Consider the following 21,147-nt stretch of genomic DNA (forward strand, 5'->3'; position numbering starts at 1 on the left):
AAATATTCCAAGTCGTGCTTATATGGCAAATGTGACAAAATTGAGTGCAACCTTAAAATAGCAGCAGTGATCTCTGAAAGCACAGAAGGCAGATGCTGCTGAGCGGTGAGGTGTCAGTGCCCTCCTTTGGCTCTGCCCAGATTTGGGGTCCTGGCCGTACCCTCAGCTGTTCTCCTCCCTTTGGGAGAGCCCCCAGGGCCTTGGGTCCCTGCTGGGGGGAGCAGTACTGGCACTGCTCCCCACACGGATGCTTCAGTGCTGCTGCACAGGGCCGAGCCCCATCTCCACCTGCTTGTTCCCTCTCTCGGGTTCTGAGTTGTTTTTATTATATTTTATTATTATTATTATTATTATTTTTGGCTGATAGATGGATTAGCATTTATCACCAAGCTGACTACTGGTGGGTTATTAGAAGTGATTTGCAAGGTAAATAGTTCCATCATCAGGCACATTTTCTTTAGACCAAGCCTGTATTTGAATGAATATTGATGAATATTAAAGCATGTAGATGGGAGCACTGGGTTCGGTGGAGGCTGCTGGGGGCAGGGATGTGCTGGGGGGAGGTTTCCATGAGGTGCTGGGGGAGCTGTGCGGGACGGGAGAGGTCTTGAGTGCCTACCCGTGGCAGCTGGAGCCCATCAAGCCAGCGCAGCCCCATTGGCTTGGGAGCACTCAGCCAAATGGGTGCACCCAGAGCGCAGCGGTTTTCCCTGACCCTGATTTTCTTCGGGAGGGAAGAAGGAAGAGGAAAGGGTGGGGTGTGCCTGAGGTCAAGGCTTTGGGCCGCGGCCTCGAAGGCGCGTTCTCGCAGCTCCCCCGTGGCCGTAAGCGGCCCGGCTCTGCCTTCGGGCGCTGCCAGCGCGCCCTCCCCACCCGCGGTGCCACGCTCGGTGCCCGCTGCCCGCCGCTGTCCGCGGTGCTGCAGGGCTGCTCGCCGCGGTGAGGGGCGCTGGGGGGGCTCACGGCACATCTGCCGGGGGGGGGAGAGCACATCTGGGGAAAGGAGGGGGCACACGAGGGTTTTTTTTTGGGGGGGAGCGGCGGCGCGGGGATTGGCCGCGGCACCGTGACGTTGTGTTCTCCCCCCCCAACCCCGTCCCCAAAGCTTTCCCCCGGCGTTTGTGGAGAGGGGGGGACAAACATCTGGGGGCGGCACATCTGGGGGCGGGAGAGGGAGGGGGCGGGGAGGAGATGTTGGGAGGGGGGGACCGGGCCGGGCCGGCAGAGCCGGGTCCTCCCCCTCCCCCCGCCCCTCCCCGCCCTCCGCCGCACGGCGCCGCCGGGAGCCGGGTGCCGGCCGGGGCCATGCGTGCCGGAGCCCCCGACGGCGCGGCGGAGCTCTCGGCGCTGCACCATGGCCGCTGAGAACCGCTCGGCCGCGGGTGACGGCGCGCCCTGGGGGTTGCCCGGTGAGTGCCGTGGGGCCGGGGATACCGAGGGTCTCTCCGTTGGGATCAGGGCAGATGATGGGACACGCGTCGGGGTGCGCGGTGCCGGGAGGGAGAGCGCTCGGGAGTCGGTGGGGGCTCTCCTCCAACTTTCCTGGGTGCCCCCGGAGGGGCCCTCCACAGCGGGAACCGCCGTCGCTTCCCGGCCCCGGGGGGAGCGGAGCGGTGCAGGGCTGCACCCAGCGGCGGTTCCGTCCGGGCAGCGTCGCTCCGTGGTCCGTGCCCGCAGTGCTCCGTCCCGCGGCTCCGGGAGCATTCGCTTCTCCAGTCCTTCCTCTTGGACGGAGATCTGTCTCCCGGACAGGACGCTACGTGCGTTTTTGCCTTTGCTTCCCCCTGGTTTTGGGACGAGATGCCCTCTCTTTCGCTACTTTGTCCCTCCCTACCCGGGACACGCAGCGCTGCGCAGAACCCCGTGCTACGAAGGGCAGCGCTTCCCCCGGGCCGCGCATCGCATACAGCTGCCCGCGGCCGATGGATCGGGCAGCCGCACACACCTCGTTCCCAAAATAATGACATTGGCTTCAAACCGAGGAACGGCCCTTGGCGTATTCTCAAATCAGTGCAACGCCAGGTTCTGTCCTTCCTCGCTCTGAAGCCCTCTGACTTCACTGTGGCCGTGATTTCAATCTGCTACTTGACAACACCGTGGTTGGCGCGTTGCTTCCCCAGCTGCAGAGCAGCAGCCACACCTCTGGGCTCTTACTGGGACCCCGAGCAGCAGTGGGATGCTCTGAGCATTGCTACTTCCAGCGCCTGGCGCTTGGGCACCTGCCGTTCCCCAGCCGCGTTGCTGCCACGCAGCCCAGGGCTGCGGCTGTGTCACCCTCACAGGCAGCCCAAGGAACAGCCACACGGCCCCGCGTTGTGCCCTGTGTCTGCTGGGCAGGGGCACACAGGAGGGGCACCACCAGCATGGTGCGCTCAGCCACGCGCCGTGCCCGCGGCAGCAGGTCGGTCTGTGTTCTTTCATAGAAGAGAAATGAACTGAAATGATTAATTAATGCCATCATCCAATTACTCTGAGTTTGCAGAAGGAGCATGGTTTTTCTCTTTAAACTGTCCCCACGAGGATCCTATTGATATCAGTTTTTGTCGTGGTTGTGGTTTTTTTGCTTTATTCTTTTTTGTTTGTTTGTTTGTTGTTTCTAATGAAAATGACAAACATCTCCCCAGGAAAACAGCCAAAGTCAGATAATAAAAATAACGAGCTGAGGAGGAGCAGCAGTGCCCAGCAGCGCCCAGCAGGCCTCAGCCCTGGAGCTGCTGTCCCTCAACATGCTGAGACACAGCCAGCAGTGCCAAGGGCAAGTGGGCACTGCAGGGTGAGGGATGGGGGGAGAGTGGCAGCAGAGGGAAATGGGAGCTGTTTGCAGTGGGTGCCACCTTCGGCACCAACATGGCTCACCTGCCCGTGTACACAGAAACACGGCATGAGGTTCAGAGCCCAAACAGCCCTGCTGCCCCTTGATGCCCCAAAATGCCCATTAAAGGGCATTGTCTATTCTCTGTTGGCCGTGGGGATGTGCCCGTCTTGTTCTCCATCAACCCAAGGGAGGTTTGCTTGCATTTCAGCATCCATCCGCACTGGCTCTTGAGCCGCACAGTTAAAGGACAGCTTTGGAAGCCACAAGGTGTGCGCTGGGGCAGTGAGACAGAAGGATTTTGCACTGAGCCATTCCTGTTTGCATCCCCTCCCACCTCCATCCCCACTCCTCAGCCTGTGCCAGTACCAGCGCCAGCCCCAAGTGATGGGGACACTCAGCACCCGAGCACCACTGGAGCTCCTTCACACCGGCGTTTGTGGGCTCACTGAAGTCCGCCTGGAGTTGGCATTCCAAGCAGAGCTGCCTTGGCCCTGTGCTGCTGCCGTGACGCAGAGGGGCCGGGGGAATGCAGGAGCCGTGGCAGCTGTTTGCTCAGCCTCAAGAGCCCGGCAGAGGAGCTCCAGCGGTCAGCCTGCAGGAGGGGCAACAGCAGCCTGGCCTTTAAAGGCAGAGCCCTGCGCAGTGGGCAGGCTGCCCCAGTGCTGCTGAGTGCTGCAGGGAGAGTGGGCAGTGCCTGGAAGCCAAACGCTGGAGACCCGGAAAAGCAACCCTTCTGCTGCCATGATGGCCTTAATGCATTTTGTGGCTCCACAAAGGGCATAACAGCAGCAGGCATTGGCACTGCCTGAGTGCCAGCCAGGCATGGCAGCGGTGGCACCTCAGGGCACCAAGCTACTTGCACCTGGAGGAGAGTGGGGTCAAAGCATGAAGTCAGGTACGGAAATCACCGAGATACACAGGGCAGGAGCTGACTGGTCCTGTAGCACTAAGGGTTAATGCTGCCTTGGTCTGGGTCCAGCAGCGCTGGGCTGATTGGGCTGTGGGAAACTCTGAGGTTTCGGTTGTGCAACGCCAAGGGCGGAAAACATCACTTTGTGCAAACATGATGTCCATGTCCAGGTCACAGGGCGGATCCCGAGTGGCAGCTCGGCGCCTGGACCCTGAGCTTCCCCGTGCCTCCTCGGCTGGGAGCGGGGCTGCTGGGACAGGATGGGATGGGACGGAGCAGGATGGGATGAAAGGGATGGGACAAGTGCCTTGTGGAGTCTGTCCAGGCTGGGCTGAAAGCAGCAAGCAGGGCAGCTGTGATCCCTGCTCCCCCACAGCTGCCTTGGTTTCAGTCCCAAGCTGTTCCTGCTGCTCTCTCCCCCCAGTCCCTGTTCTCCCACAGGTGTTTGATCCCAGACACAAGGAGGGCGCAGCTGATGTGGGCAGACACCTGTTGCTGTGGTCCTCTCAGCCTCTCCCTCTTTCCCCTCCTGCTGCTCTCCCCTCTCCCCACCGTATCTGCACCTGGCTGCTGTCAGAGCTCCAGCCCAGGGCTATAGAAGACCGTGAGCATCCCGCTAAGGCAGGTAGCATTCATGCAGCAGGCAGCAGCGATGTAGCTCTGTCCCAGGCTCTGCCGAAAGCCGCACGCATCCCGAGCGCTGCGGGAGGGAGGGATGCTGGGAGTCCGGGGAGGCCCAAGGCCGGCAGCTGAGATTGCTGCAGCAAGAGGGCCTGGGGCTGAGTGCTGCGGGCAAAGGACAGCGTGCAGGGCCGAGATCCGGCTGGTGTCTGGGACTGTGTGGGCACCAGCATGGGAATCGCCGTGAGATGCCCCCCAGGCTCCGGCCGACGGGCCGAGCACGGCTGAAAAGAGCCAACTGCCGCTTATCAAATTGCTGGTTACGGTAATCCGTCCCGAGGATCCAGTTTTTCCTTTTTCAACCCAGAAGTTTGCAGCCTGACCTCTGGGTGGCATCCGCGGACGTTTGGATCGAGCCTCTGCCGTTCCCTCCTCGTGAGCTGCGCAGGGGGATGAGCTGCACTTCCATCTTACTTTGGGCAGCTGGGAGTACAAGCCTCTGCCATGCCATTAAATGCACTTAGAGGGGTATGCTGGTCTATAAACTTAAGTGGAAACAAAACAAACAAAAAAACCTAACACAGCAATCTTATCTTAGTAGAAAAGAAAGACAGTTTTGAGTTGGTTTTTTTTTGTTGTTTTTTTTTTTTTCAAAGCAGGCTTAGGGGCTGGAGCTGTACAGGAGAGGAAGATCAGCTTCCCTGCTCTGCCCACCCAGCACTTCCATTTCTTTCCCCTTCTGGGAAATGCTCCCTCACTGCAATTTTGGTCCACTGATTATTTTTAAGACCACTCTCCTCTCACTCATCACCGCGGGGGTCAGCCAGAGACATCTTGGTTTCCATGAAGGCAGTCTGTCTGCCCATTATCTCCCACACCTGCCAGGGCTGGGCTGTGAACCCATCTGAGGCTAATTACCCTGAAACTAAAGCCTGGCTGGGCCCTGGGCCTCAGCCCAGCTGTAAGACGGGCCAGATCAGTGCCCAGTAAGATGCTGTGGGATTCACATGGACGTCTTTGGGCTGAAGCTGCAACAAAATTTGCTGTTTTTCCTGTCCCAGATTTCCTCTTCCAGAAGGAGCTGTTTGCTGCCAGAGACACAGGTGAGCACTAAGAGCCATGGCACGGCCCTTTCCCAGGGCTCACAGCCACGGCTGGACAGATGCACGGACGACCATGTGTGACGTTCTTCCTTTCTGTCTCCGTTCTCCTTGCAGACCCCATGCACAACCTCTCCGCACAGCCCTGGCAGGCGAAGATGGCCAACCTGACCTATGACAACGTCACCCTCAGCAACCGCTCCGAGGTGGCCATCCAGCCCCCCACCAACTACAAGACGGTGGAGCTGGTGTTCATCGCCACGGTCACCGGCTCGCTCAGCCTCGTCACCGTGGTGGGGAACATCCTGGTGATGCTGTCCATCAAGGTGAACCGTCAACTGCAGACTGTCAACAACTACTTCCTCTTCAGCCTGGCCTGCGCCGACCTCATCATTGGAGTCTTCTCCATGAACCTCTACACGGTCTACATCATCAAAGGCTACTGGCCACTGGGGGCCGTGGTTTGCGACCTGTGGCTGGCCCTGGACTACGTGGTGAGCAACGCCTCAGTCATGAACTTACTCATCATCAGCTTTGACCGGTACTTCTGTGTCACTAAGCCCCTGACGTACCCGGCCAGGAGGACCACCAAGATGGCGGGGCTCATGATCGCAGCCGCGTGGATATTGTCCTTCATTCTCTGGGCCCCTGCCATCTTGTTCTGGCAGTTCATTGTGGGCAAGAGGACAGTCCACGAGAGGGAATGCTACATCCAGTTCCTCTCCAACCCGGCGGTGACCTTCGGCACGGCCATCGCTGCTTTCTACCTGCCCGTGGTCATCATGACGGTGCTGTACATCCACATCTCGCTGGCCAGCAGGAGCAGGGTGAGGAGACACAAGCCCGAAAGCAGGAAAGAGAGGAAAGGAAAGTCCCTCAGCTTCTTCAAGGCTCCCCCAGTCAAACAGAACAACAATAACTCCCCCAAGAGGGCCGTGGAGGTGAAGGAGGAGGTGAGGAATGGGAAGGTGGATGACCAGCCCTCAGCACAGACAGAGGCCACTGGCCAGCAGGAGGAGAAGGAGACCTCCAATGAGTCCAGCACAGTCAGCATGACCCAGACCACCAAAGACAAGCCCACAACGGAAATCTTGCCAGCGGGACAAGCACAGAGCCCAGCCCATCCAAGGGTGAACCCGACTTCCAAGTGGTCCAAGATCAAAATCGTCACCAAGCAGACCGGGACCGAATGTGTCACCGCCATCGAGATTGTCCCAGCTAAGGCAGGAGCCTCTGACCACAACTCCCTGTCCAACAGCCGCCCTGCCAATGTCGCCAGGAAGTTTGCCAGCATCGCCAGGAGCCAAGTGCGGAAGAAGCGCCAGATGGCAGCCCGGGAGAAGAAGGTCACCCGGACCATATTTGCCATCCTGCTAGCCTTCATACTCACATGGACTCCTTACAACGTGATGGTCCTCATTAACACCTTCTGCGAGACCTGTGTTCCTGAAACCGTGTGGTCCATCGGCTACTGGCTCTGCTATGTCAACAGCACCATCAACCCAGCCTGCTATGCCCTCTGCAATGCCACGTTCAAGAAAACCTTTAAGCACCTCCTCATGTGCCAGTACAGGAACATTGGCACGGCCAGGTAAGCTGGTGCTCAGGGACCACTTCAGCAACGTTATGGCAGTCCTCCCCTTCACCTCCTTCACCTGGAGGGGTCCTCTGCTCCCTCTCACAGAAGCACAGACTGCAAGTGCTGGCAGGTGATGCCCTTGAATGCTGGCAAAAGTCCACGGCGCCTCTGAGCTGCAGCACCTCCAGCCACCCTGGGCCCAGGGACTCACTGAGGGGCTGGGGAGGAAGGCGAGCTGAGGCCAGGTGTGCTAACCAGGAGCCCTCCCAGCTCCCTGTCCTGGATGTATTGGCTGACAGGCATCAGTACTCATCAGACTGGCTGCCTCTTCTCCCTGTGGCTGACCGTCTCCCGGCTGTCAGATCTTGTTTGCACATGAACGCTGGGTGCTTTCAATAGCCTTGTAGACTATTTATTACCCAAGATGAAAAGAAACAGGGGGGCCCAACTTTTGCCAACCACTTTAGACCTGGTTGGCTTGGGTGTGCGCACAGAAGGCCCTCGGACCATCCAGTCATAAGGAGGTTGGGGCTGTGCCCAAGCAGCAGTGGCGAACTCCCTCCTTGTCTCAGTGTCACCTCCTGGCCTAGGGACCTGCGGAGACAGTGTGGGAAACCTGTCCCACCGTGGTGGGCCCAGGGAGGACACAGGAGATGACTTCTGAGCTTTGTAAATGGACATAACCCCATGACTACTGTTACTGCGGAGTCCTCAGCATGTGGGGTCCCACCAGCCCCTCCTGGCCCTGTGCGTGCAGCCCAGGCCCCATCATGCTGTTGCCTCACTTCTGCCAAGGCTGGGGCTCTGCTGAAATGTGGAGACACTGCCGTGTCTGTTTGTCTGTCTCACTCCATGTCAGGGCAATGCCGTGCGACCTGGAGAAGGGCTGCTCTGCCCCCCTCACTGCCGCTGCCTTTAGGATCCTGACATAGCGTTACCCACATTGCCTGGCGGGTTGGTTTTGGGTTTTGGAGAAGTGTTACAGCTACAGCTGACCCCCAGCAAATAAAGACCTCGGACCAGAAACCAAAGGCCATGGGTTGAGGATTCCATGTGGTGTCGTCCTAAGCATCCCATGGGCTCTGATAGGGACAGTGAGTGCAGATGCAGATGGTCCACAGGAACATCCCTGTGTGTACCTTTGTCACCCACCACAGGACAGGGGTGGGAGCAGGAAGAGGGCAGCGGCCCAAAGTGCTGCTGAAATGAGGTGCTGCTGTGGGGCTGATGTGGGTGGCATCCAGGCTGTTGTCCCCAGGCACACAGTAACCGCTCTGCTCCCTCTGGTCCCAGGGGATTGGCAGACACCCCGGTGGTGCCATGAACCCCACACCAGCACTGCCTCCCCACAGCATCACTCTGAGCAGAGATGGATGTGAAGGTGCAGGGCCAGATCCCCTTCCTCTCCTGGGGTCCCTGCCCCGCAGCGCTGCACAGGGATGGCAGGCAGGGTCTGACTCATTTATGTTTTTTTAAAAAGATTTTTATTTGAAAAGAAACCAAAACCCATTTCCCAAAAGAGGTGAGAGCATCCAGTCGGCACCACTCAAAACAATGGTCAGTGTGGCTGCAGCAGCCCCCAGGGCAGTGGCAGCAGCTTCCCAGGGCCAGTTGGTCTGCTCTCAAAAAAACTAGCGATTAAACAAGGCATCTCGGTGGCAGAGGAAGTGGGGAGTGGAGGAGGAAGAGGAGGAGAAGGAGAGGAAGAAGGCTGGAGCGTGGCTCGTTGTGGTGGGAGAGGCACATGTGTCCAGGACTGATGAGGACGCCGTCCGCCCCGCTCTAGTCCTTCCCCTTGCCCTTCTTAGCTGTACCCAATGACCATGGAAGATGTGTTAGCATTATTGCGGCCACCAGTAGCTCCCTGCCCAGCTTTGGCCCTGAGTGCTGCCTGGGGGAGGTGAGGACTCACCTTTGGCCTTGGCCTTCATCTTGGCGGCGCAGGGCTTGCTCACATAGACCACCTCCTCACATTGGGCATTGTACAGCGCTTTCTTCAGGATGCCTGAGCGTGTTTTCACACCCGTCTGTGCACTGCACCCTCCCCAGCTCTCAAACTTGTACTTGCAGTCAGCTGCAGGAAGAGAGAGGCATTAGGAACGCGTGGCCCCACTGCAGCCCCAGTCCCCCCACAGCCACCTTCGCACCTCCAAACTTCTTCTTCCAATTGCAGGGGATCTTGCACTTGAGCTTCCTGCTCTCATCGCCGCAGGTGCCCTCGCGGTAGCCCAGGCCGCAGTCCTTGCTGTTGGGGACGCAGGGCCCCCAGCGCCAGTCCTGGCACTCGGAACCCTCCTTCTTTGCCTTCTCTGCAAGGGAGGTGGTGGCTGGGAGACGGGGCGGCACAGCCAGACCTCCCCGTGCCCACCCGGACTCCCGCTCACCTTTCTTGGCTTTGGCAGCCTCGGTGGTGGCGGCCAGCAGCAGCAGTGCCAGGAGGAGGAGGAGGCCCCGGGGCTGCATCCTGCCTGGAGCAGGAAAGGAAGAGATGGGCACCGCGCATCGCCCCGGCCCCAGGAGCGCAGGGGCTGCCACGGTGCCTCGGCCCGGCCCCCGCGGAATCCGGGGGCGGAGGGGGGAAGAAACCCATGGAAAGCGAACCCCCTGCCGCGAGGGGCCGGGAGCGGAGCCAGCGGAGTTCGCACTGACGGATACGCGCAGCGTGGGAGCTCGAGGAGCGCTTTAACGGGAGAGCGGCGCCCACTGCCGGCACCGCGGCTCCCAGCGCATATCCGTGCGTATGCCGGGCGGGTGAGTGCGTGTGCACGCGTGAGCGCTCTTACATGTGCACGCGCGTGCACCCAGCTCTAAGTGCTGAGCGCTGCCCCCTTCGCTGGAAGCCGCCCTGCCCGGCCCGGCCCGGCTCGGGGACATCGCGACCGTCCCGCGGCGCTCCCGGCGCACGGAACGCAGCCTTCCACCGCCCGTACTCCCCTCGCCCCATCCCGGCCCCGTCCCCAACCTTCCTCGCTGCCCCGCGCGGACTGACCCCGCATCAGAGCCGAGGGACGCGCCAGGTGATGCCTTAAAAGAAGAGCCCCGGCCCTTCCCGAGCATCGTGCCTCGCTCCCGCCCCCCCGGCATCCCTCGTCCTGACCGAGACCGCTGGGAGCTCCGGGCCCCCTCCGACTCCCCCAGGGCCGGGGCAGCGGGGGGCCTTTCCGCATCCATCCCTCCGCCGCCCCTCGCCGCGCGCCCCGCACGGCACAGCGCTCCGCTCCCAGAAGCGTTCCCGCACCCCCTCCCCACCCTCAGGATGCGCCCCGCTCCCCCTGGGGCTGAGAAGGCCTGGCCCCCACCCTACCCCGCGGGAACCCCGGCGCCCCCCGAGCCCCTTCCCTCGGCGGGGCGGGGGGTGCGGCTGCGGAGCTCCGCGTGCCCCCACCCCTCCGCTCACCTGCGGCGCGGAGCGGCGCCGTTGCCTTTTGTGTGGCGGCCGCGTGCGGAGCCCCGCGCAGCGCAGCGCAGCGCAGCACAGCGGCCCCTGACGTCGGGCCCCGCCGGCAGCCCGAGGTGGTCGGAGCCCAAAATCCCCGTGCAAGCCCCTCCTCTGCCCCCCGGCAGCACGGCCAGCCACAAAGGCGGGCGGCGGGCCGAGGGGCGGCCCCGGGGGCTGGGGGAGCTGCTCAGCGGGGAGGGGCCGCGCGCCTCGGCTCGGCTATCGGGGGCTCGAGCCCCTGCGAGGGCATCCCTGTGTCCCTCTGTACCCGCGTGCGAGCGCTGCAGAGCGGTCCGGGGTTCCGAGAGCCCTTCGGCGCTGAGCCTCGGGGCTCTGTGGATCGCAGGCGCAGCCCCGTCGGTGCAGCCTTCGCCGTCTGCCCTCATAGACGGATCCACCACCACCTCTCCCCACGGGCGAGCGGGGCTAACGCGAAGTTCTCCTCCAGCCCCCGGCTACGGCGGCCGGAAGAAGGGGCTGAGGTGGGCAGCAGAGCCATTTTGTGCCCCTTCCCCAGCAGGAAGGCCGCTGGCAGTGGGCTGCGGGCATGTGGGAGCTGCTTCAGCGCCAGGAATCACAAACTGTGGGCAGTGGGGGCCTGGGGGCGAGGAGGGCCCCGGCACAGAGTCCCGAGTGCAACGGGGCTGTGCGGAGTGGGAAATGGTTCCTGCGGTCCCAACCAGCAGCAGGGGGCTGTGTTTGCAGGAAGGGGTCTCACACTTAAGGAAGGAGGGAAAAGAGGGAGAGCCAGTGGGACAAAGACCACAATTGCGCAGCGTGTGGGTTGGTTACCTGCCCTCTGTGAAGGAGGCTCTGCAGGAGCGATGGTGCTGGTGCAGGTATCCCAAGAGGCAGCAGCCCTCCTCATCCTTCGCTCTTGTAAGCGGGCAGCAGCCTTCCTGCTGCAGCTGATCCCACACTGCATCCCTGCAGTGCCGGTGCCTCGCGCTGCCCCAGAGGCTGAGGCCCAACCTGGCTCACCCCAGCCACGTGTCACCCACCCCACGCCCCCCGCAGCAGAAGGAATTAAAACATCCATTTTTTTTTTATTTCAATGGCAAGAAACATCAACATCCAAACAGTCAAAAGTCAAAAAGCAATGGGAGCGCGGGCTCACGCCAGGCCCCGGGCCTGCTAGAGCGGGCACTCACAGAGTTACAAAAATACAGTCCTAACACAGCGTCTGGAAACACCGAACCGGGTATTGCACAGAACCCCTGCCCCATGCAGGCAGGGCTACCAACACCCCTCCGCTTCTGCCTACACAGCGGCCAGGCTCGGAATTGCACAGCAACTCAGCTCACACGTGGGGCCCGGCAGGGAGGGGGACAGTGTGTCTCTGAACTACCTGTACAAAAACGGGGATGTACAAACTGGGGAGAAGGGGGAGCTGGGCCCCTAGCTGGGGCAGCAGTCTGCACCTTTGGGAAGATGACAGCGTTCGTCCACGAGTGAGCAGCGCTGATGGGAACTCCTGGTGCTGCTGGAGCATCGCCGTCGGAACAGCAATGATATTAATCATTGAACCCCAGCACCAGCCTCGTGCTGCTCTGGTCCAGCTGCCCCATAGCCTCAAAGGTAACTCTGCCACAACCTAAAGCCTGATCAGCATTGTGGTTCTTTGTGGTGTCATGATACGTTTTTTTCTTCAGTATTTGTGTTGTGTGGTGTCGTGATACGTTTTTTTCTTCAGTATTTGTGTTGTAGGGGGATGTGAGCAGCATCACCCAGCACAGCCACAGTCAGGTGTGAATGCACACTGGGGATGCCCCGGCCTCCTCTCCTGGGACCCCACCTGTATGCTGCAACCCAGACCTGCTTTGCACACACCTCCCGCTTGAATGCACCAATGCCAACAGTCATCTGCCCTCCCCCTCTGCCGGCACCCTGCAGCCAGGGACTGCTGCTCTGCAAAAATGCATGCACAAGGGCTGCTGTGCTACCTCAGCACTCATGGCCTCTGCAGAGCAGACGGTGCCTCGTGTCCCATGGCAGGTGGTGCCCCAAATGCCATCCTGTCACATGCATGACTCAGGGCTGGGGATCCTGATGCTTCCTATGCATCCAAATCCCTCTTTCTGCTAAAACCTGTGGAGGTGTGCTGGCAGCCTGCTGGCAGCCTGCCCAGGCAGCTTGTGCCTGGGCTGGGGGACCTCCCAGGATTCCCTGCAGGACCCTGAGTCTGATTTGTGAGGATGGCAGAAGCCATATGCAGCGGTCGCATAGTTTGGGAGCACGGGGAGATCCCTGAGAGCAGCACAGGCCCAGCACTGAAAGCAGCTGCCCCGCATCCAGCTGTGCCAGTCCCAGATGCTCTGAGGAAGGGGTGGGTACACATTCCCTAACACAAGGGACTTGTCTCTTGCCACACAGACCAAGGACAGTCCCAGGCCAACAAGAGAGAACAGGATTCAGAGGCAGTACATCATGGTGCTTCTTCTGGACAAGGTGAAGTGCCTAATGGAGCAGTACCACTAGCAGGCAGAGGGGTGAGCGATGGTGTCCTACATGGGTCATAGGTAAGAACCTGCTGGGGGCACTACCACTGCTCCCCTGTGTGAGGGTGACAGATTGCTACATCCCTGCCTGCCCCAGTGGGGCTCTGGGATGGAGCCCATCTGGAGCGGGGAACATGGTGGATGAGAGGCAAAGGGGGACACACAAAGAACAGGGCTTCAAGTCCCAAATACCCACTGTCCTCATAAACAGAGTCCCAGCCCAACCTGGGGCACAGCCCTGCTGTTTCCATCTCCACCAGGGACTGGGCTGACATATAGGGAGGGCTGGGCCAGACTCACAGCTCTGCCAGGTGCCGCCCTCTTCTCGTCCTGCCCAGGCTGGTTGGGCTAAGGCACGCTGAGCGCTACACAGCTGTCTCCTGGTCCTCCCGCTGGATCATCTGGTAGTGCTGTCGGTTCTCGAGGTAGGCAGCCAGGTCAGGGTCATTGGCTTTCTCAGCCCTGTGCTTAGGGGTGTCTCCCTGCAGAGGGAAGGTAACACATCAGTGCACTGAGCACCGGAGGAGACAAAGGCTCCCCATGACACGCTTTTCCCCGGCGCTGTCGAGGCAGGAGGGAGAGGGTGAGGAATGAGGGGTATGTCTGGGGAATGCCCGAGAATACCAACCCCCCTTCCCTCTTGCAGCCTCACCAGTGCTCCTGCTCCCGCAGGAGGATCGCATTTCACCAGCTTATTGCAGCCATCTGGACTGTGTCCACTAATGAACTCCCGCACTCCATAAAAAGCAAATCTGTTAACGGCTCGCCGCTACGTCTCCTCTCCCCCTCCCTCTGCCTGCCCCTCGCTCCTTCTCATTAATGCCCGGGCTCCACAGTGCCGAACAAACCCTCTGCTGAGAGAGGCCACGGAAACCTGGCACTCTGCCGCTGCCATTGAAAAGCGGCCCCTAAAGGGAAGCGATGCTGCCCAGCTCATCTCACGGCACACAGCAGGACCACGGTGACTGACTGGGGTGCAGGGGCCCCCATGACAACCCACAGACGGATTTCTTCACTGTGAACAATGGTCAGGCTCTAGGAGCCTCCAGTGTGTGTGGGTATGGCCGTGAACAAAAGCTTGAGCACATCCCACCGCAAAGATGCACTAGAGTGGAACTGCAAAGGGGGCACCCACAGGCACATTTTTCTCTTACACACTCGCACAGAAACTCCTGGGACACCCCTGTGCTTGCTGCCAGGCATGCAGCCACCAAGAAACCTATCATGCATACACACACCGGGGCATGCCAAGAAGTGCTGAGCATGCAGGGGGCTAGAGGCTGTTGTATGCCTCACTGCTTGGCTCTCCTCGGGGGCCTCCGCTCTGCAGCCACTGAATCTAAGCAGGCATTGAACAAAGAGGAAAAAAAAAAGGAGGAATAGGGTTTCTTCCTCATCCCCCTGCAGAAGCCTTGGTGCAGCACCACCGCCTGCCTGGATCCGCAGCCTGAAACTGGAGCTGCCAGGGCCCCTCTGCACAGACAGGCTGATGTGTGCTACCTGATAAGGGCTGGCCTCCCTCAGGGTCGTGAGTGCACGACCATGCTGTCCCCAGCTGTGCTACATATAGGTCTGTCAAAGGTCCAACAGCAGAGTTTCTGTGGAAGCTGGTTCTTGCCTGTGCAGGCAGGCTGTAACCTGGGGCTAAACAAGGTCAGCGCCATGAGCAGGTGAGTCTCCAAAGAGCTACAAAGCCAGGCATGCACTCACACAGGCAGATGCAAGCCCCGTTCCCTGGGGCAGGCTGTCATTCCTGAGCTGGGCTTCTTTCTGTGCTGGCAGGTTGAGGCTGTTCATCAAGCAGAGCACCCCACAGCTCTGCCCAAAGAACAGAGAAGGGCTGTGTCACCCCAACTGCCTTCTCCTGGATCTCTCCCCTCATGGGTAATCACCTTGTCCCGTGGCTGCCTGCCAGGTGTCCTGCCAGGCCACCCCTCTGGGCACCATGTGGACAAGAAGGAGTGATCAGAAGCCAGAGACTGTGTATGCAGCATCTCCCTGGCAGCTGGCAAGGGGTTGCTCATTGTCTGAGGCAGTCCCTAAACTCAACCAGCCCCTGGTTGGGGTCTTTGTCCCAGATCCATAGTCTGCACCTTCTCAACCCGTTCCTACACCTCCTCTGCCAGACAAACACAACCACATCTCCCTGCTGCAATGTCAGGAACCTCACGGACCAAAACACCGCCTCAGTTCCCCTCCTGCAACTGCTCTGCAGGGGCTGGCAGCAGCTCCTGGCACCAAGACACATCTCAATTAATGTGGTATGTGAACGAGAGCTCCTTGCCCGCCTGCTGACACTCTGCTTCACCCGAGGAGCCCCAGTGAGTCCTGGCTCTGCGGGGGGAGCCCTGCGGCTGGGAGGGAGTTCGACAGCGAGACTGTCCTCGCTGTGACCCCACAGGGTGGGAAGGGGGAGACAGGGATGAGACATTCCAGCGCCTCGCTCCTAATTTAATAAAACAACACGGAGAGAAGTGAAAGGATGGGGGGAATTTAACCCCTGTGTTGCTGGGAGCAGGCTGAGCAGCTCCATGGGGACCCTAAATGGCTCCTCTCTTCCCAGCCCTGGTGCCTTCCCCCTGTACAGGCTGCATGCTGGCAAAAACTCCAGCCCTTGAGCTACTCTTCAGACAAGCCTGTGTGGCCCAGCTCCTGCCAGCCCCACAACAGGACCCCTCCCAGTCCTCCCACCATCACCTGCAGGTCAGTCTTCATGAGTGACGCTCCGGCCTCCACAATGTAGTGGCAGATAGTGCGGTGGCGTAGAGCTGCAGCCTGGTGCAAGCTGGTTTCGCCGCTACAGGAAAGAAAGAAGATGTGAGGTGTGCCCCCTAAACATGCCAAGAGGGGATAAGTGCTGCACATGAGAGACATCCCCCTGGCTGCAAAAGGTGCTTGTCCCAAGGTCAGCCCAGGGGATTCTGCCTGGGGTCTGGAAACCGTGGCCAACAGATAACAAATGTCTGGAAACAACTTACTTCTCCTCCTCTGCGGCATCGAGGATTTCTGAAGGGGCTGTGGAGAGAAAGAGTGCGGGGCAAGTGAGACCTGGCCACAAGGCAAGGGTGGGCCTACCAACACCCCGGTTGCACACTGCACCCTGCTGTGGGGGTACTATCTGTACTGCCCACAAAGAGCTTGGCTCCAAAACCCTTAGGCCAGCAACAGCATCTGACCTCAGCTGAGATAAGGGAAGAAGAGTTGCTTGTGGATTCATTACAGAGAAACAGCCAAATAAAAATAAATCAGCTTGCATTTCAGTGGGAGCTGCCAAAAACAACAGGTCAGCTCCCATGAAAGCAGAAGCACAACACTGAGAGATGTTTCCCAGAGACGTGACGGTCACAGCAAGGATGGGATAACAGCCCGGGGCACCCAGCACTGGCAGAAAGATACTAAGGATAGCCCATGTCACAGTGGGAGGATACAGCAAATCTGAGGGGATGGGACCCCTCAGGGGGTGTTGTTGGCTGCTAGCCTGCTCTGCTAAGGGTGGCATTCTGGCCACAGTGAACCAGCCCAGCTCACCATTCTCAATTATGTATTTGACTATGTCCTTGCTCCCTGATACGACAGCATGGTGGAGGACAGTTCGGCCAGAGGAGTCTCGCACCATCAGGTCTCTTCCAGCCCGGTGCAGCTCTTGGAACTATGAGATTAACAGAGAGGTCCAGATGAGTTTCAGTTCTCGTCCGTAACTCCCCAAGCCCTGGCACCACATCCCTGGGGCGCCCAGTAGCTTGTTTCTGAAGAGGAGCTTTGAGGACCAAGGCTCCTTGCCAGGAGCCTGCCTGGTTTTCACCCTCTCCTCCTAGTTGGGCACTGCATGGAGGAAAGGCCTCACCAGCAGCCACTGAAGAGCAGTGGCATGTCAAAGCACAAAGCTAAAGTGCCTACCTTGCTGAAGTTACCGCTCTTGGCAGCTTCTATCAGGTCATCTGCAAAGAGAGATGGGTTGGGATCAGAAAATTCTATCTGTGACGCTATTCATTTACCTGGGGAACCAAGAGTTGGGCACAAGAGACCCAAAACTGTCAGCTGAGTTCCTCCAGGTTCCAGCCCCATGTTTTCAGGGTGAACAGTAGCCAGGTTGATTATACATGACTCCTGCATCCTCGGGTATCTGAGGGAAGAAGAGAGGTATGTATCTGGGGGTGTAGCTGGAGCTTGGCCCAGGGAGATGTGTGCAGGGAAGCAAGGGGCTCTGCCCATGGGCAGGATGAATTGTGATGGAAGCAAGGAGCAGATTTGGGTGTCAGCCAGCAGCTAGGACGCCTCTCAACATGAGTCACTCACACGTCCAGGCTGTGAGCTCTGCTCAAGCTCCAGGAAACTCTTTCCATTTACTCAGTTCAGCGAGGCCCCTGACCTTGTGCTCCCACCTCCTGAGCTCCTGCTGCGGCCTGGCAGAAACAGCCCCCAATCCAGCCAACAGCACACAGCTCTGCAGGTGGGGGATTAACCCCTCTGCCATGCCATTTCCTGCCTTCCCCATGCAGCTCGGCAGAGTTGGGGAGCACCTGGCCAGACCACGCCACAAATCATCATCAGGTCTCTGCTGCCTGCCTCTGGGGTCACTTGCCCCCACCTAGCACATTAGCTGCAGGGCTCCTGGCTGCACTTCAGAGAAAGGACAGGCCAGAAAGCAATGGCAGGAACCCAAAATAGCTCAGGAGAGGAGGCAAGACAGATTGAGGGCCCCGCTTGGCGCCTGCAGTGAGGACAGATGAACTCACCTTTGTGCGGGAGGCAGAGCTCAGTGTCAGCACTGGAAGAGAAGAAGAGAAGGTGTAACTAACCCTGCCAGCCTGGGCAGCACATTGCCTGAAAGGTGCACATGGTGAGTGGAGGGACAGCTCGGAGATGCCTACCTGTAGCACTTCTCCAGCCAGCAGGAGAAGCAGGCCAAAATATCAGCTACCTTCTGACCATGCCATCTGCTTCTTCCCTGAGCTGGGATCTTCCCCAGCCCCACTCCCGTTTCCACTACTGCTCTCAGCACCCACACCTGAGCCTGGACTGACCCATGTCCACAGACCAGGTGCTGGAGCTTGGCCCCATGGCCTAGTCACACTGTGATGCTCCACTGCCTTCAGCACAGCCAGCAATGAAGCAGGGATGGCAGGACAACATCCCACCCACTTGGTCTGATTTGGCAGTGGATTCTTATTCAATTCCTGGGATCCCTTCTGCAATCCAGCCTAGGGGTCAAAGCTATGAAGCCAACCATGGATTTCCCATTGCTGCTCATCCTTCCTGAGGCCCAGCAACCCATTTTCTCCCACTGCAGACTCACCTGGGGGCAGGAGAGCAGGGTGGAGAGGAGGAAGAGGAAGGGAAAGCAAAATGGTGCCCAGGAGGTGTGGCAGATGAGTCGACAAGATCAGGCATGGCAGGAGATGTGCCTACGGTCTGGGTGATCACCAGCTCTGGATCCAGCACATAGAGCTCATCCTGAGAGATCTCTGTCACATAGTTGAGGTGCTCCTGGAATGCAAAAGTCAGCCTCTTTGGAAGCAAGACCTACATCTGTATAGCTTCATCTCCCAAGCCCTCAAACCCCACCTTGCATCCCACTCTGAAAACCCTTTGCCCACAGGACTATAGCTGACTAAAGCTGAGAGAAAGGGAGCACTGTGAGGAGCCTCAAGGAGTCAGACATGGAGAAAGGAAGGGAGCTGTATCCCACCTTGTCTACTCCTGTGAAGCTTGTCATCACCAGTGCCTGAGGCTATGGTCAGGCATGCTTTTCCTGCCTCGCTTCCTTCAGTCCTCACCCCAGGCTGGTGCAAGTCCCATCTCTTTTCAAAAGGACCTCAGACCTTCACAGGATTTCTGCCTCAGCCTAAAGCGCACCCCCGATGATGCCTGAAGGCATCCCAGCCTCAAGCAGTCGGAGTTCCTTTTAGTGGCTCCTGAATCTCCCCCACCTTATGTTTCAGGCTGTTTTTCCCACACTCACCTGAGCACGATCTATCCTGTAGAATCGATCTGCCGTGGTTGCTGCAAGATAGGGACAGAATCAGACAGAGTGATTCTTGGCTGCCCAGGCAAGGTTGCTGCAATGGGACCCTCGGGGGCCCAGGGAATTCTCTGCAAACTGAGTGGGGATTGCCAGATTGGATTAGAGGAGTGAAAGAGCTCCATCTATTCTGTCCTGGCTGGAGATTTACAGCCACAGAGCTGCTGCTGAAGGCCAGTAATTCAGCTGCTTTAACAAGCCTGTGCTGTCTTGATTGAGGCTCTGGCTCCTTTCCTGACACATTTTCCTGAGCTCAGAACCTGCTGCTGGGAGACTGGCTGGAGGAGGGACACCTGGGAGCAACCATCCCAGCAGCCCCTCCTGAAGGGTCTGAAGGCCCCAGGGGAGAAGCAACATCCTTTCAGCCTAGTATGAGGCTTCCGAGGCCCATGTTGCAGGTTCTGGCTGTACCTGATGTCCCTTGCAGGGTGAGAAGGACCAACACACATGCTGGAGACCTGAGATCTCAGGGGAAATACAGCAGCATCTCTGTTGAGATGAGAAGAAAGGACAATTTTCCCAGGTGACCTGCCAGGACCTCTGAAGCATCTGCCTTATATCCAAGACAGCCTTTACCTGATCAGCAGTGACTGCAAGCTCTGGAGACAGGTCTGTTTTTCCCGGTCTAGGCTAGGACTGGTTCTTGCCCTTGTCTTTCTCCCTGGCCCTTGCTAAGCCCTCCTGCATGCAGGGCTAAGCAGCTGTGTGCTGCCCTGAGTACAGAGGAGGTGGACAGCTTTGCTCTGCCCTAAGCCCTGCTGCTGTCAGTTAGAAACTCCCCTTGCAAGTTAGGGAGATAAAGTGTCAGTGGTAGTCACTTATCTCAGCCAGCTTCCAGATACACAGAGCTGGAGGCTCTGACCTCCAAGTCAGTGAAGGCAGAGGAAGAGAAGAAAGCTGTTTCCAGAATGGGGAGAAGTAGCTGGAAACCAGTGGGGAAACTGTTCCCATACTTCTAAGATATACAAGGTGATTTCTCGCTCCCAGCTTGCTAGAGCACGGGGGCCCCCTGCCTGTATGCCACAGAAGAGCAACCCCACCACTCCTGAAGAGACTGGACATACCCTGCAGAGCTACGTTCAGCTCCGGGGCTGGAGAGCAGCAGATACCCCTTGCCTGGCAGGCTCCTCACTCTACTCGTGGCTAGCTGCCAGAAGCACAGCCTGAGCAAAGAACTGCTGAACTTGGCTGCATGGATCCCAACATCCTTGAGTCTCAAGTCCCACGTGGCTCTCAATGGCTTGCCACTAAAGTTCTGTATTGTCATACTACAGATTCATGCACAAAGCTCTCCCAGTAGATGATGATACTCACAGTCCAGGAAGCACCATTTTGGTGATAGTTTCTGGGATGACAGTGTCTTCGGTTTGGCTCCATCTCCTTCCTGCATAGAAAAAACAGAATACAGTGACGTCTCTTGGCCCCTCTATTCTCTCCCCAGCATGTCCCTCCTGTTTTGGGAGGTCCCTGCAGATTGGAGGGTTGCGGATGCTTGGACAGAAATGAGAACTCTGAACACTGTAATGGAGAGCAGGACGGGACAGAGCAGAGCTGACATACCAGCTCACTGGAGAAGTGCCAGAAGATGAGCCCACAAGACAAGCATAATGCACATAACAGATGGGCTTGAGGGATGGTGAGATTGCCATACACACCTGAAAGAGCAGGCGCTGCAAAGCAGAGGGCTGTGGAGAGAAATCCTGCAGAAAGGCAAGGTGTGCTGTTACAGTGTTTGCCTGAGCAGCCTCCTATCCCTTCTTTGGTCCCACAGAGGTTTGCACTGTCACCCTACTGCAGATATGGCAAGCAGCTTTACGCACTGCCAGGCCAAAGTCTCTGCCCCGCTCCAGAACCAGAAAACATAATTTAGCTCAAGAAGAGAAAAGAGGGAAAACATTAGGTGACCGAGGAACATTAGCACTGCTTTGGAGGCGGCTACCAGGCTGATGATGTGAGAAAGTGGTATTCTCTGAGCTTAGGAGTCTCCTAGCCTCATGCCTAAGATGCCCTAAGCTGCAATTGCCAGCTCACTATGGACTAAGCAAGCTTCTGTAAACTGGGAGAAAAATGGATTGTGCAGTGCAATACCAGGAGCCACACTGTGAACTCAGAAGACATTGCTCATCAGGAGCGAAGGTTATACAGCCTGTGTACAAGTCGGAG

General features: G+C 58.5%; 3 protein-coding genes across 15 annotated transcripts in view; 1 reads left to right on the forward strand and 2 right to left on the reverse strand.

Annotated features, from left to right (window-relative positions):
• The first annotated feature begins 1,261 nt into the window (after nt 1-1,261).
• CHRM4 (cholinergic receptor muscarinic 4) lies at nt 1,262-8,420 on the forward strand. Of its 3 annotated transcripts, XM_090140935.1 has the most exons (3): nt 1,262-1,409; nt 5,408-5,449; nt 5,564-8,420. In XM_090140935.1, the coding sequence occupies exons 1-3, from the start codon at nt 1,355-1,357 to the stop codon at nt 7,039-7,041; spliced, it is 1,575 nt and encodes a 524-aa protein (XP_089997061.1). In that variant the 5' UTR covers nt 1,262-1,354; the 3' UTR covers nt 7,042-8,420. The 3 variants fall into 3 exon arrangements, with proteins under 3 accessions (XP_089997061.1, XP_089997062.1, XP_031449320.2); XM_090140936.1 differs by lacking the exon at nt 5,408-5,449; XM_031593460.2 differs by lacking the exon at nt 1,262-1,409 and having other exon boundaries at nt 1,448-5,449.
• Nucleotides 8,421-8,510: 90 nt separating this feature from the next.
• MDK (midkine) lies at nt 8,511-10,554 on the reverse strand. The gene is made up of 5 exons (XM_031593462.2): nt 10,423-10,554; nt 9,410-9,493; nt 9,173-9,334; nt 8,938-9,099; nt 8,511-8,833 (listed from the first exon to the last, which is right to left on the reverse strand). Exons 2-5 carry the CDS (start codon nt 9,486-9,488, stop codon nt 8,808-8,810), a joined length of 429 nt encoding a protein of 142 aa, XP_031449322.1. The 5' UTR covers nt 9,489-9,493; nt 10,423-10,554; the 3' UTR covers nt 8,511-8,807.
• Nucleotides 10,555-11,490: 936 nt separating this feature from the next.
• Nucleotides 11,491-21,147, reverse strand: part of DGKZ (diacylglycerol kinase zeta) — a 42,395-nt gene continuing 32,738 nt past the window's right edge. For 7 of the 11 annotated variants that reach the window (XM_090140942.1, XM_090140945.1, XM_090140944.1 and 4 more), the window contains 10 exons: nt 20,640-20,684; nt 20,299-20,368; nt 18,925-18,965; nt 18,259-18,449; nt 17,699-17,730; nt 16,860-16,900; nt 16,491-16,611; nt 15,941-15,977; nt 15,660-15,759; nt 11,491-13,444 (listed from right to left, as the gene is read on the reverse strand). In XM_090140942.1, coding sequence (XP_089997068.1) covers nt 13,328-13,444; nt 15,660-15,759; nt 15,941-15,977; nt 16,491-16,611; nt 16,860-16,900; nt 17,699-17,730; nt 18,259-18,449; nt 18,925-18,965; nt 20,299-20,368; nt 20,640-20,684 — 795 coding nt within the window. In that variant the 3' untranslated portion in view covers nt 11,491-13,327. The other 4 variants (XM_031593468.2, XM_031593465.2, XM_090140939.1 and 1 more) reach the window with 3 other exon arrangements.

Source organism: Phasianus colchicus, chromosome 5, assembly GCF_987193195.1.
Source record: "Phasianus colchicus chromosome 5, bPhaCol1.hap1.1, whole genome shotgun sequence".
Taxonomy (NCBI): domain Eukaryota; kingdom Metazoa; phylum Chordata; class Aves; order Galliformes; family Phasianidae; genus Phasianus; species Phasianus colchicus.

What these genes read in the sequence shown, in the direction of transcription:
- MDK (XM_031593462.2), bottom strand. Translation starts at nt 9,488, where the DNA reads ATGCAGCCCCGGGGCCTCCTCCTCCTCCTGGCACTGCTGCTGCTGGCC. An exon ending in TTGGAAGAAGAAGTTTGGAG is followed by an intron (nt 9,100 to 9,172) that starts GTGCGAAGGTGG and finishes CTCTTCCTGCAG; the next exon opens with CTGACTGCAAGTACAAGTTT. An exon ending in GATGAAGGCCAAGGCCAAAG is followed by an intron (nt 8,834 to 8,937) that starts GTGAGTCCTCAC and finishes CATTGGGTACAG; the next exon opens with CTAAGAAGGGCAAGGGGAAG.
- CHRM4 (XM_031593460.2), top strand. Translation starts at nt 5,338, where the DNA reads ATGCTGTGGGATTCACATGGACGTCTTTGGGCTGAAGCTGCAACAAAA. An exon ending in GTTTGCTGCCAGAGACACAG is followed by an intron (nt 5,450 to 5,563) that starts GTGAGCACTAAG and finishes TTCTCCTTGCAG; the next exon opens with ACCCCATGCACAACCTCTCC.